We start from the raw sequence: 15873 nt of genomic DNA on the forward strand, positions 1-15873 counted from the left end.
TATATACAAAAGGAGTCATCCAGAATTTCTCCCTCCAATACTATAGATTGTTAGTGATCATTTGTAAGTGTCTACTGGTGGGTCAGATGGTAAAGAATCCACTTGAAATGCAGGAGCCCAGGATTCTATCCTTGGGTTGGGAAAATCCCCTGGAGAAGGGAATAGCTATTCACTCCAGTATTCTTGCCTGGGGAATCTCACGGACAGAGGAGCCTGATAGGCTACAGTCCATGGGGTTGCAGAGTCAGACAAAAATGAGTGCCTAATACACACACAGACACACACTGAGGAAATGAAGGGTGAGGGTAGAGGTCTGCAGAGAAGATCACGTTAGCGAACAACTATCAGACATTAAGAGATTGCGTATCTGATACTGAACCTATAAAAATACAATTTAGATAGAACTTTTTAGGAACATCTGTAACAGAAAAACAAGCAAGGCTTCATTTTCCAGCCACTTTTTGTTAATGAAATAATTACTTCAAGAAGCACCCCAGAGGCTTTCAAATACCTCCCAGCAAAGAAGGGATAATCTTGTAAAAGAAGGAAAAATCTTTCAGTAGGTTTGGATCTATAGAGCAACAGTTTCCTGTGACATAACTCTGAGAAAGATAAAAAGGCTTAAGGTCCAACAGAAGAATGAACACAATTAAGGTGACTCAGGCCTCTGTGATATCCTTTGGGAGAAAACTTCATGTCCTCATAAGAAAAACATAGCATCTTTTTAGGCAAGGAAACTACTGACAAATTTCGGAAAGCTACTCCACAGACTCACATTAATATACAGCAGGTGACACGTACTTTCCCTTGGGCAAGGAGAGGAGAACCTATTGCATATGTCATCTGTTTCTGTGAATACTGAAGATTACAATTATGTTTTGATGTTAATCCAACAAGTACACATTTCTTGTTGAGAAGCAAGCTGCGAAAATGTGAGTGACAGTATAAATCTTTGTAAATTGAATTCAGCACTATTGAAAAGAGCTGATGTTTTCAAATATTCTTACAAAGCCTCTGAACAACAAGAATAATTTTCTAAATGAAGCCACTTTTTAGAATAACCTACTTGATAAGCAAGATGAATAGCCAAGATAAAATAAAATCCTGCATGTCTGCTATAGATGGTGTGTGTCATTTGCATTTCTGTAAGCACTCACCTCTAATGCTCTGATGTCCTCATAAGTAAACCTCATGGTGGGAACTCCGAGATGGTTGATGAAGTAATCAGCATCATCCTGCATCTGCTCAGAACTGATATTGGTTTTGGGGCACTGATCTCTTCTGGGACAATTGAACTTATTTTTCTGAAAAACATAATTTAAATTGTTAGCACACACTATACTTCTTAGGCCATTCCTGAACCAACACTATTTGAAACATGGGCCAATATGAGCAGTGTCAATGGCCAGTATGAGCAGTATCAATGACACTCAGGAACTTATTTGAAATATGAACTACAAATGCTTAGACTACAACAATACCCTCCCAAATGGGAACCTTTGAGAACAAAGTCCAGAAATCTTTGTACCAACATTCTTCTACGAGGCTCATGCTCACTGGAGAGTGACTTTAGCACTGGCCTAGATCAAGCTTTGCCTGCTGTGGTTGCTGCAAAAGCATTTTTATTATGCTGTTGCTGCTAAGTCATTTCAGTCATGTCCAACTCTTTAAGACCCCGTGGCCTGTCCTGCCAGGCTCCTCTGTCCAAGGGATTCTTCAGGCAAGAATACTGATGTGGTTGCCATGCACTCCTCCAGAGGATCTTCACCCAGGGATCAAACCCACAGCTCTCATGTCTCCTGTATTGGTAGCCAAATTCTGTACACTGGCATCAACCAGGCTTCCCTGGAAGCTCAGCTGGTAAAGAATCGCCTGCAATGCAGGAGACCCTGGTTCCATTCCTGGGTCAGGAAGATACTCTGGAGAAGAGATAGAGTAACCACTTCAGTACCCTTGGGCTTCCCTGGTAGATCAGACAGTAAAGAATCTGCCAGCAATGTGGGAAACCTGGGTTTGATCCCTGGATTGAGAAGATCTCCTGGAGAAGGGAATGGCTACCCACTCTGATATTCTTGCCTAGAGAATTCCATGGTCAGAGGAGCCTGGCAGGCTACTGTCCATGGGATAGCAAAGAATTGGATGTCACTGATTAACTTTCATTTTTACCTGGGAATAGATTTATTATAATCTTTAATGACTCATTAAAAGAGAATGTAGAGTCCCTCAAAGGTTTAATTCTGTCTTTTAAAAAAAGTTTTCCCACAAATATAAAGGATGGTTTCAGTTCAGTTCAGTTCAGTTGCTCAGTCATGTCTGACCCTGCGACGCCATGAACCGCAGCACACCAGGCCTCCCTGTCCATCACCAACTCCCAGAGTTTACCCAAACCCATGTCCATTGTGTCGGTGATACCATCCAACCATCTTATCCTCTGTTGTCCCCTTCTCTTCTTGCCTTCAGTCTTTCCCAACATCAGGGTTTTTTCAAATGAGTCAGCTCTCTGCATCAGGTGGCCTATGTATTGGAGTTTGAGCTTCAACATCAGTCTCTCTAATGACCACCCAGGACTGATCTCCTTTAGGATGGACTGGTTGGACTCTTGCAGTCCAAGGGACTCTCAAGAGTCTTCTCCAACACCACAGTTCAAAAGCATCAGGTAGGATATAATTCTATTCTTAAAATAGCTTTAAAAAAAAAAAAAAACAAAGAAAATAAAGTTCCTCCATTTCTTATTTAAAACTTATCCCCATATGAATTATGAGTATATGCCAAATACCCAAACCAAAGAGAACCACAAAGCTGAGTGCAACCTCTAGGGAAATAAAAAATGATAGACTATTGTTTCTTAAACTAAGAGTTATCTAGCATATAAAACAAATGACAGTAACTTTACAAAAATAAAACAAAAAAAAAATCAAAATTCAGTTAAATAAGAGTTCCTGTAACTATTATTAAGATTTAAAATGTCTTCTTCAAAAATATTTTCAAAAATCTAGAATATTTCTGTGATGCTATTGTCTCAAGTATGAAATGTGGAAGAATACCAGCCTCTTCAGGAATCATGAGGGGAGTGAGATGACAGTGTGAGAATATCACATATAATATGAGGCAAAAAGTATGTATTCGGTACAAATTTGCCATTGAATCAGCACATAGACTCTTCAATCCCTTCCTATGTTTTTTTGATATGATATAGTTTCAGAAACACTCAAATAAAACCTATCAAAAGATTTAGAAATATGCATTTTAATATTGAGAAACTGATTTATTCCAACTTTTTTCAGCTATAGTGCTAGATCCTTCAAACATATAATAATGTTTCAATAATTACCTATTTTTTGAGGTATTAATACAGGGAGGATACTACTACTGTGGGCAGGAATCCCTCAGAAGAAATGGAGTAGCCATCATGGTCAACAAAAGAGTTCAAAATGCAGCACTTGGATGCAATCTCAAAAACGACAGAATGATCTCTGTTCATTTCCAAGGCAAACCATTCAATATCACAGTTATCCAAGTCTATTCCCCAACCAGTAATGCTAAAGAAGCTGAAGTTGAACGGTTTTATGAAGACCTACAAGACCTTTTAGAACTAACACCAAAAAAGATGTCCTTTTCATTATACGGACTGGATGCAAAAGTAGGAAGTCAAGAAACACCTGGAGTAACAGGCAAATTTGGCCTTGGAAGCAGGGCAAAGACATAGAGTTTTGCAAGAAAATGCACTCATCATAGCAAACACCCTCTTCCAACAGCACGAGAAGACTCTACACATGGACATCACCAGATGGTCAATGCCGAAATCAGATTGATTCTATTATTTGCAGCCAAAGATGGAGAAGCTCTATACAGTCAACAAAAACAAGACCAGGAGCTGACTGTGGCTCAGACCATGAATTCCTTATTACCAAATTCAGACTCAAATTGAAGAAAGTAGGGAAAACCACTAGACCATTCAGGTATGACCTAAATCAAATCCCTTATGATTATACAATGGAAGATGATTATACAATAGAAGTGAGAAATAGATTTAAGGGCCTAGATCTGATAGATAGAGTACCTGATGAACTATGGAATGAGGTTCGTGTCATTGTACAGGAGACAGGGATCAAGACCATCCCCATGGAAAAGAAATGCAAAAAAGCAAAATGGCTGTCTGGGGAGGCCTTACAAATAGCTGTGAAAAGAAGAGAAGCCAAAAGCAAAGGAGAAAAGGAAAGATATAAGCATCTGAATGCAGAGTTACAGAGAATAGCAAGGAGAGATAAGAAAGCCTTCTTCAGTGATCAATGCAAAGAAATAGAGGGAAAGAACAGAATGGGAATGACTAGAGATCTCTTCAAGAAAATTAGAGATACCAAGGGAACATTTCATGCAAAGATGGGCTCAATAAAGGACAGGAATGGTATGGACCTAACAGAAGCAGAAGATATTAAGAAGAGGTGGCAAGAATACACAGAACAACTGTACAAAAAAATCTTCATGACCCAGATAATCATGATGATGTGATCACTAATCTAGAGCCAGACATCCTGGAATGTGAAGTCAAGTGGTCCTTGGAAAGCATCACTACGAACAAAGCTAGTGGTGGTGGTAGAATTCCAGTTGAGCTGTTTCAAGTCCTGAAAGATGATGCTGTGAAAGTCCTGCACTCAATATCCCAGCAAATTGGAAACCTCAGCAGTGGCCACAGGACGGGAAAAGGTCAGCCTTCATTCAAATCCCAAAGAAAGGCAATATCAAAGAATGCTCAAACTACCGCACAGTTGCACTCATCTCACATGCTAGTAAAGTAATGCTCAAAATTCTCCAAGCCAGGCTTCAGCAGTACGTGAACTGTGAACTTCCTGATGTTCAACCTGGTTTTAGAAAAGGCAGAGGAACCAGAGATCAAATTGCCAACATCCGCTGGATTATGGAAAAACCAACAGAGTTCCAGAAAGACATCTCTTTCTGTTTTATCGACTATGTCAAAGCCTTTGACTGTGTGGATCACAATAAAATGTGGAAAATTCTGAAAGAGATGGGAATACCAGACCACCTGACCTGCCTCTTGAGAAATCTGTATGCAGGTAATGAAGCAGCAGTTAGAACTGGACATGGAACAACAGACTGGTTCCAAATAGGAAAAGGAGTATGTCAAAGCTGTATACTGTCACCCTGCTTATTTAACTTATATGCAGAGTACATCATGAGAAACGCTGGAATGGAAGAAACACAAGCTGGAATCAAGATTGCTGGGAGAAATATCAATAACCTCAGATATGCAGATGACACCACCCTTATGGCAGAAAATGAAGAGGAACTAAAAAGCCTCTTGAAGAAAGTGAAAGAGGAGAGTGAAAAAGTTGGCTTAAAGCTTAACATTCAGAAAACGAAGATCATGGCATCTGGTCCCATCACTTCATGGGAAATAGATGGGGAAACAGTGGAAACAGTGTCAGACTTTATTTTTTGGGCTCCAAAATCACTGCAGATGGTGACTGAAGCCATGAAATTAAAAGACGCTTACTCCTTGGAAGGAAAGTTATGACCAACCTAGAGAGCATAGTCAAAAGCAGAGACATTACTTTGCTGACTAAGGTCCGTCTAGGCAAGGCTATGTTTTTTCCAGTAGTCATGTATGGATGTAAGAGTTGGACTGTGAAGAAGGCTGAGCACTGAAGAATTGTGGTGTCGGAGAAGACTCTTGACAGTCGCTTGGACTGCAAGGAGATCCAACCAGTCCATTCTGAAGAAGATCAGCCCTGGGATTTCCTTGGAAGGAATGATCCTAAAGCTGAAACTCCAGTACTTTGGACACCTCATGCGAAGAGTTGACTCCTTGGAAAAGACTCTGATGCTGGGAGGGATTGGGAGCAGGAGGAAAAGGGGACGACAGAAGATGAGATGGCTGGATGGCATCCCTAACTTGATGGACGTTAGTCTGAGTGAACTCCGGGAGTTGGTGATGGACAGGGAGGCCTGGCGTGCTGCGATTCATGGGGTCGCAAAGAGTTGGACATGACTGAGTGACTGAACTGAACTGAATACAGGGAGGGTACATATGTACACATATGGTTAATTCATGTTGATATATGACAGAAATCAAACCAATATTATAAACTAATCAATGAAAAATAAATAGATATCAAAAAAAGAAAGATATTTGCAACAATGTTTAAATCAGTTAAAATGGAAAGTTGGTGTAAGGATTTATAAACTAGGCAAGGTTTCAGATTCACTTCATTTACAAATATCTTGGGTAATTAGATAGCACCATGTGGTGCTAGAGGTGAAGAATCCACCTGCCAATACGTGAGAACCGAGAGAGGCAGGTTTCATCCCTGGGTTGGGAAGATCCCCCTGCAGTAGGAAATGGCGACCCACTCCAGTATTCTTGCCTCAAAAATCTCATGAAATTTTTGAGGAACCACAGGAGCCTGGTGGCTACAGAGAGTTAAACACAACTAAGCAAAACAGCTAACCACTAAGCACTAGGTAACTAAGTACTTTGGGAATAAAAAGTAATGTGTGCTCTAGTATACAGTGTCATGAGAAACCTAGTGCTTTTCATGGTGACCTCCCCACCACATACACACACACACTGATTCTTTCCTTTAAAAGCTTAGTTTTCTGAAAAGATAATGAATCCTCTTTCACTCCTTCATATCCTCGTGGGGCCAAGACCCCTAGAGGTTTAATACCAACTGGAAGACTTTAAGGAATATCTAAAGAAGTTCAGTTCAGTTCAGTCACTCAGTCATGTCCAACTCTTTGTGACCCCATGAATCGCAGCACGCCAGGCCTCCCTGTCCATCACCAACTCCCGGAGTTCACTCAGACTCACGTCCATCGAGTTAGAGATGCCATCCAGCCATCTCATCCTCTGTCATCTCATGAGCTACCCTTAAGTACTGGAACATGAAAAGCAAAGAGACCACTTAACATCATGTAAGAAATCCCAAGTATATCTGAGAGATCCAAGTAACTATGAAAGTAATTGTTGCACCAGAATAGACTTTTTTCTAATTGAATTTGATTGCACTGAGTGGTCAAGAACTCAGCAGTGTCCCATGACTAGTGTCTTACAGTTTGGCTGCTTCACTCATTCAAATGTACTGCGTGGTGACTGGAGGCATTTGAGTTTGTGAAACCTAGGTTGTTGCACCCTTTTATGTTATTAATAGGTTTTGATGGAATCTAGTCTCTTTCCAGACTCTAGCCAATACAATTAAAATTTATTTTTTAAGTGATCTACTTTCCCTTTCTGCAGCAACATTTACATCTCTTTGAGATGGTACATGTACCCTATTCATCATCAATGAAAATGTAGGTTTTATTTCATTTTGTATACATAACTCTTACATTCACTCTAAATATCATCCATGCTCCTTAGACAGAATTTTTTCTCAACAGGCATGGATAAAAATTGATATTTTTCAATTCTATGAGCTATCTGTAAAAATTGTTTTTAATTAAAGTTCTAAAAATAATAGTGGTTTTAAATGTTGATATCACTTTTACTCAGTTATCATTGTTATAGTTTCCCTCTCACAAAAGGTAATAATTTCCCATATATGCAAGTTGCTAAAATGGGAGAAATGATCAACTCCAACCAATGCTTACATCCTTTGTTTTATCTAACATTTACTCGAAGCATAATTCTTGTTTTGCCTCAGTTTTTTACTGAACCCAAGTATTCATCCCCAAACCAGAACAGATTCTGTAGTCTTTCTGTTTTTTCCAAGAAGAATTATACAAAAAAGATCTTCAAAACCCAGATAATCATGATGATGTGATCACTCACCTAGAGTCAGAAATCCTGGAATGGGAAATCAAGTGGGCCTTAGAAAGCATCACTATGAACAAAGCTAGTGGAGGTGATGGAATTCCAGTTGAGCTGTTTCAAATCCTGAAAGATGATGCTGTGAAAGTGCTGCACTCAATATGCCACCAAATTTGGAAAATTCAGCAGTGGCCACAGGACTGGAAAAAGTCAGTTTTCTTTCCAATTCCAAAGAAAGGCAATGCCAAAGAATGCTCAAACTACCACACAATTGCACTCATCTCACACGCTAGTAAAGTAATGCTTAAAATTCTCCAAGCCAGGCTTCAGCAATACATGAACCATGAACTTCCAGATGTTCAAGCTGGTTTTAGAAAAGGCAGAGGAACCAGAGATCAAATTGCCAACATCTGCTGGATTGTGGAAAAAGCAAGAGAGTTCCATAAAAACATCAATTTCTGCTTTATTGACTATGCCAAAGCCTTTGACTGTGAGGATCACAATAAACTGTGGAAAATTCTGAAAGACATGGGAATACCAGACCACCTGACCTGCCTCTTGAGAAACCTATATGCAGGTCAGGAAGCAACAGTTAGAACTGGACATGGAACAACAGACTGGTTCCAAATAGGAAAAGACGTATGTCAAGGCTGTATTTTGTCACCCTGCTTATTTAACTTATATGCAGAGTACATCATGAGAAACGCTGGTCTGGATGAAGCACAAGCTGGAATCAAGATTGCCGGGAGAAATATCAATCACCTCAGAAATGCAGATGACACCACCCTTATGGCAGAAAGTAAAGGGGAACTTAAAAGCCTCTTGATGAAAGTGAAAGAGGAGAGTGAAAAAGTTGGCTTAAAGCTTAACATTCAGAAAACGAAGATCATGACATCCAGTCCCATCACTTCATGGGAAATAGATGGGGAAACAGTGGAAACAGTGTCAGACTTTATTTTTGGGGGCTCCAAAATCACTGCAGATGGTGAGTGCAGCCATGACATTAAAAGACGCTTACTCCTTGGAAGGAAAGTTATGACCAACCTAGATAGCATATTCAAAAAGCAGAGACATTGCCAATAAAGGCCCATCTAGTAAAGGCTATGGTTTTTCCAGGGGTCATGAATGGATGTGAGAGTTGGACCGTGAAGAAAGCTGAGTGCCGAAGAACTGATGCTTTTGAACTGTGGTATTGGAGAAGACTCCTGAGTGTCCCTTGGACTGCAAGGAGATCCAACCAGTCCCTTCTGAAGGCGATCAGCCCTGGGATTTCTTTGGAAGGAATGATGCTGAAGTTGGAACTTCAGTACTTTGGCCACCTCATGCGAAGAGTTGACTCATTGGAAAAGCCTCTGATGCTGGGAGGGATTGGGGGCAGGAGGAGAAGGGGACGACAGAAGATGAGACGGCTGGATGGCATCACTGACTCGATGGATGTGAGTCTGAGTGAACTCCGGGAGTTGGTGATGGATAGCGAAGCCTGGCGTGCTGAGATTCATGGGATCGCAAAAAGTCGGACACGACTGAGCGACTGAACTGAACTGAATCCCATTGCATAGCTTTAATATTTTCATTGCCATCAGTCTATTTCTGTGATGTCTTCTAGCTACATCATTGCTTTCATTTTTTGTGTTTTTCAGGCAAATAAAACAAGTAATATCCAGCCTTCAGTATCACATTTCCTAAAATCCTTCTGAATCCTTTCCCCTACTCTGGCTTGCTTTACTTCACTCATCTATTGAAAAGTCTATATCTTTTCTCTAAAAGTGTGTATTGCCTCCTCTGTCACACATAAACTCTTTTGTAAACTAATTCTAAGATGTCAATGGGGTGAATATTATCAGAATTGTTTTTAAATAATGTTTTGACAGGTAAGATCTCTTAAACCACATCTCTGGTACTAATATGGACTATTTAGGTAGGGAGAACAGAGTGCAGAATAGGCTTGCACGGCCCAAGGTGTAGCTGGGCCCTATAGCTGAAGGCACTGGACTATTGAGTCTCCTGTCAAAATGAAGCCCAAATGAAGAGTAAAAGATTCAAGAAAGTCAACCCAAGTTTGGAAGATCAGGGGTGACACAGAATTCCCTAAGGAGCCTTCCTGGGGCCTATCCTTTACCTACTGAGTTTCCCCATAAAATCTTGTGGAGAGCTTACCTGGCCAGTGCTTCTGTCCCTCTCTCTGTCTCCCCTAGTACCTTCTTTTCTACCACCCACTCTCTTATATTTAACCAGGGACGAGAGGCAGAACTATAGGATCCTCAAGCCTATGCTTATTTTGTTCTTTTGTTCCTAACTACTTTCAGAGTAAAATAGGGTTAAAAAGAACCCAATTTTTAGATTGAATCATCTAGAGATTTCCCTTCAGAGGGAAACATTCCTGGCACACAAAACCTATCCTCTAAATCTTTTTATTATTCACTACTTTAAATTCTAGGTCAAACTCACAGACCTGAAGTGATCCTAAATCTGTATTCTAATTTAATATAAATTGTTTTCTCTCACAGCAGTGAAGTGGATTGTAATGGATCCATATCAGGTAACAGATGCTGATCTACTCAACCTCTAAAAGCACTATTATCTGAGAGGGAAGTAGAAAATTTATTTTTTTCACTTTTCTAGAAGTTAGCCACCACAAGTGAGAGAAGATTGGTAACACATTTGTACAGATCAATAATTTTTAAAAATTTATTTACAAGGCTGAATAAGTACAAATTAAGTATTTCATTCAAGGAGTTCAAAATGTTTCACACTTAATGTTTGATACCAGACATGTTTATTTCAGTTTATAAAATAATCAAGTTCAGACAAAAGCCATGATTATGTCACATTTAATTTCCTATCACTAGTCTGTTGAAGACCTGAAATGAAATCATAACCTCAATCCTAAATCAGTAAGCTTGTTGGAAGTATACTTTTAAGCTGAAAGGAATAACTTCTTAGTAAATTATTATATAAGTGAGCTATAAAGACATTCAATTCAGTTCAATTCAGTTCAGTCTCTCAGTCGTATGTGACTCTTTGCAACCCCATAAAGACATTAAGTCAACATTTGCATTGGTTGACTAGCAATACCAAGACACATTGACAGGTGTCTATACTATTTGAAAATATGTTTAATAAGTCAAACATTTTATTTCTGCTTTCCCTTGCTTACATACTCACCCTACATACTTAAGAAATCTAAGATGACCACTTACTCAAAAAGCAAAAATTAAACATTCAAAATTAAAGTACTGCATTCTACATATTATAATAAAATTAAGTCACTTTATACTCATTCAGCATTATTTTGTAATTTTATTTGGGCAGAAGCAATTTATCATTCTGATTTTCACACAGTATAAAAATGTTCAAATTGTGATCATGATGTCTGTGATATTTTAAAAATGATTTTTTATAGGCACTAGGAAGGTTAATTTTATGTGTTAACTTGTCTAGGACATGAGGTACCCAGATATTTGCTCAATATTATTCTGGGAATGACTTTAAGGGTGATTTTAGATGAAATTTTCATTTGAATTGGTAGACTGATTAAAGCAGATCGCCCTCCCTAATGTGGATGGGCCTAATTCAATCAATTTAAGGCCTAAATAGAACAAAACGCAGAACTTCCCACCAGTAAGGAAGAACTCCTCCTCCCTGACTGCCTTGAAGTGGGACATCGATCTTTTCTTTTTCTGCATTCAGCTGAAACATCAGTTTTCTTGGGTCTCAAGTCTCCTGGTATTTGGGCCAGAACTTATACCAGCAGTTCCCTCGGGTCTCCAACTGGCCAAATGCAGATTTTGGGACCCTGGAGAACGCTGATTTATATGGACACTCTTAGATGGTTGGTCACCTAGTTGCATAAGAAATTTCAATCAGAACCAGTGAAAAAATAACCTTTAATCATACTGAGAAGAACATTTTGTTGTTTTTTGATCAACTGAAAGTGGTTTCACACAATTTTATTATTTTTTAACTTCAGAATTTATAAACATGATCCCAGGCAATATGAACACATAAACAGGTGAGAAATCATAGAGAAAGGACTACATTTTGAAATTGGAAAGAATATAAAAATCCTAACGCCCCAAGGTGATTATCTTGAGCTCCACAGAAAGAATTTAGATCAATGAAACTAATGGACAAAAAAAAAAAAAAAGGCATTTTTTATATTCACTTAATTCTAACTGAAATTTAATATTTCATTCAAATGTGACAATACCATAAAACCAATACTACTAGCATTATTTGTGACTTTGTGAACTAAATGAAATCAGGCATTTTCATTTCACATTTCAGTTGTTGTATAAGCTCACCACTAATTTTCAAAGAAGAAAGTTATGAGATACTTTGCTGAATTTTGATATTTAATGTGTCAATTTTTAAATGTTTGTATAATACTAAAATGTATACTTTTATATTTAGTTAAGTGCACTTTGATACAATTTGTTTATTTTGTCATCGTGTGTATTTAAATCCAAGCATTTTATAATATTATTTCTGAGAATTAGTCTATATAGGACTTGCCAGCCTCTCAAACTGTTTCATAGGGGAGATATATCCTTGCAAAACAGTTTCATCTTACAAATTAGGAAACTGAGGCTTCCAAATCAACAGATCTTGGGCTCCAAAACCATTGTGGATGATGATTGTAGCCATAAAATTAAAAGACACTTGCCCCTTGGAAGGAAAGCTATGATAAACCTAGATAGCATATTAAAAAGCAAAGACATCATTTTGCTGACAAATGTCCATAGAGTCAAAGCTATGGTTTTTCCGGTAGTTATGCACAGATGTGAGAGTTGGGCCATAAAAAGAAGGGTGAACACTGAAGAATTGATGCTTTTGAATAGTGGTGCTAGAGAAGACTCTTGAGAGTCCCTTGAACTGCAAGGAGATCAAACCAATCAGTTCTAAAGGAAATCAACCCTGAATATTCATTGGAAGAACTGATGCTGAAGCTGAAGCTCCTATACTTTAGCCATCTGATATGGAGAGCTGACTCAATGGAAAAGACCCTGTTACTGGGAAAGATTGAAGGTAGGAGGAAAAGGGATCAAGAGAGGATGAGATGGTTGGATGGCATCACTGACTCAATGGACATGACTGCACAAACTCTGGGAGATAGTGAAGGACAGGGAAGACCGGTGTGTTGCAGTCCATGGGGTTGCAAGAGTCAGACATGACTTAGTGACTAACAACAACAACAAATCAACAGAACCAGGATTTGATTCCAGGTCTTCTCACTCCAAATGTAATGCTTTTTCCTCTCTATCATGTTTATATTAATGTATTAATACAAACATTAATGTATTAACATTAGTATATCAACCTTACATTTATTCTTCCTAGGATTCTAAGATTTTTGTTTTAAGTCATATTCAATTACTGGATATAATTGTAACAAACTGTACCTGTGCCAACTCTTCAATGCTTAGCTATTGTGTGTATCATGTGTTCTTTATTTATTTAGCTTGTATTTTTATGCCAGTATGTTAAGTTGCTATTTAGGAAGTAATTCTTAATAATGAATTACAGAACTGCTCTAATAATCTTTGAGAGGAAACAAGTTATGTTTACTACTTTCTTTAGTATTTTAAACTAGAAACTTAAGTTATTCTTAACATCAGCATCTGGTATTGAGTTCTTTATACATAAAATATACTTTCAAAATGGCAAACCTATTTTTAAAAAATCAATAGATACATTGGCATGCCTTTTAAATATGTTAAATTCAGTAGGGGAAAAATAGCTTTTTACTTTAAAGTGGCAATTTTAAACTCATAAAATGGAACTTTGAAAATCTCCCATATCTCAAGGTTTCTACAAAGGTTTTAAAACCTACTCCCATGGTGTTAACAAAGTATTTTCAGCCTTAAGAGGTGAATGATTACTATTTCTCTAGTATACTCAAGTAGAATTGGCAAACTGAAAAACACACTCTAATTCTGTTAGATTTTTAAACCACAATCTTGTTATTGAATATAGAAAAATATAACTTTACATTTGAAATAATTCAAACTGTATTTAAAATATATTTATGAACTAATGAATGCTTTAAAGAGCACCCTGCTGCTGCTAAGTCACTTCAGTCGCATCTGACTCTGTGTGACCCCATAGACAGCAGCCCACCAGGCTCCCCCGTCCCTGGGATTCTCCAGGCAAGAACACTGGAGTGGGTTAAAGATCGCTCTGTAAAGGTGCAAATGGAAAAGAATAAAGACATTTGTCCTTGTTTTTAGTGTAACTTCTAACTTATATCCTCATCCATGCCAAACTCTATTTCTTTTCTCCTTCCACTTCCCTGACCAACTTCAGGTCCCTGACCAAGAGACACATAAGGCAGAAGACCTATTTCTCTTTTATTTCTCTCCATTTAAGGCTTTTTGATGCAATAAAAACAAGTATGTTATTTTTAAAACTATAAGATATCAACACTTCAGCTTTGTTGGGTTTAAATAAAGATCTCAGCCAATAGACTTCACTCATGGTCCAGTAGTTGAGAGTCTGCCCTGTAATGCAGGGAATGTGCGTTCGATCCCTGGGGAAATTAAGATCCTACATCCCTGTAGTAAATAAACCGGTGGACCGTGACTAGAAAGCTGGCTTGCTTCAACTACTGAAGCCTGAACCCTCTGGAGCAAACATGTCACAACTACTGAGCCCACAACGTGACTAGAGAGTCTGTGCACTGTGATGAAAGATCATGAGGGTCACAACTAAGATTACCCAAGATGGCCAAATAAATAAATTAAAAAAAAAAACTCAATTAATAAAATAGTATCTACTCTATGCTATCTTATGTCACAATACGTTTCAGATGAACCCATTTTTAAAATATAAGAATCTAAACAATAAAAGTGAGTAAAGAGTGAAGTCCCTCAGTTGTGTCTGACTCTTTGCAACCCCATGGACTGTAGCCTACAAGTCTTCTCTGTCCATGGAATTTTCCAGGCAAGAGTGCTGGAGTGGGTTGCCTTTTCCTTCTCCAGGGGATCTTCCCGACCCAGGGATTGAACCCAAGTCTCCCATACTGCAGGCAGACGCTTTACCGTCTGAGCCACCAGGGAAGTAGAACAATAAGTTAGAACCATAAGTAGAATGGTTCTCTAAAAAGGTAGAACCATAAACAGTAGAAGATAATTTTAACAATCTTATTAGAATACAAAAGACAAACTCAAAAGACAAAAAAGATTTACTAGTCCAACTACATAAAATTGTAACTTTTCTGCATAACAAAAATTACCATAAACAGAAATAATTGAAAATGTAGAAGGAATATAGTTACAATTTATTCTACAGGCAAATGGTTAATGTCTGTAATGGATAAATAAAAAAGACTGAAAAGTAAAAAAAAAAAAAAAGCAATGAATATTAACTCACATGTCATAGGAATAAATAATTATAAATGGCTTTTATATATAAAATACATATAAAGTGTCTCTTATAAGTACTTTACAGAAAACTTTGGCAAGTTTGATTATAGATTGCATTGGAGAGGATGTGGGAATTCTAGTGCCTCATATACTGCTGAAGAAAAAACTAAGACAAACTTTATGTGTCCAACTCTTTGCAACCCCATGGACTATAGCCCACCAGGCTCCTCCGTCCATGGGATTCTCCAGGCAAGAGTACTGGAGTGGGTTGCCATTTTCTTCTCCAGGGGATCTTCCTAACCCAGGGATCAAACCCAGGTCTCCCACATTGCAGGCAGATGCTTTAACCTCTGAGCCACCAGGGAAGCCCAAATAAATGATATTAGATTTATTTAAAGGAAAAACATGCTGCCTTGAGGAAATGAAGGTACTTTTGCAAACGGATAAAACAATCTCTAACATAAATTTTACATTCTTAATAAAAAGATTAAAAGAAGATTATATGTCATTGTCATTTGTGTTTTATTTCTGAAAGTAAAATTTTAAAGAAGTGTATGTATATGCTCTATTTCAGCTGACCCTCTGTACCTGTGGATGTACTTTGCCATTTCATATATGGGATTTGAGTATCCTCAGATTTTGGTATGGGATGAGGATGGGGAGGCTGTCATGAATCAATCCCTGCAGATGCTGAGGGACAACTGCGTATGCAAATAATATTTGCCTCTGGGGAGAGGTACT

General features: G+C 38.2%; 1 protein-coding gene across 1 annotated transcript in view; it reads right to left on the bottom strand.

Annotated features, from left to right (window-relative positions):
* The window catches only part of NAALADL2 (N-acetylated alpha-linked acidic dipeptidase like 2), an 887009-nt gene that overhangs the window by 310379 nt on the left and 560757 nt on the right, over positions 1-15873 (bottom strand). The window contains exon 11 of the mRNA XM_068968824.1: positions 1158-1304. Coding sequence (XP_068824925.1) covers positions 1158-1304 — 147 coding nt within the window. The remainder of the gene's footprint in view (positions 1-1157; positions 1305-15873) is intronic.

The sequence above is a fragment of the Capricornis sumatraensis genome, chromosome 1, assembly GCF_032405125.1.
Source record: "Capricornis sumatraensis isolate serow.1 chromosome 1, serow.2, whole genome shotgun sequence".
In the NCBI taxonomy this organism is placed as follows: domain Eukaryota; kingdom Metazoa; phylum Chordata; class Mammalia; order Artiodactyla; family Bovidae; genus Capricornis; species Capricornis sumatraensis.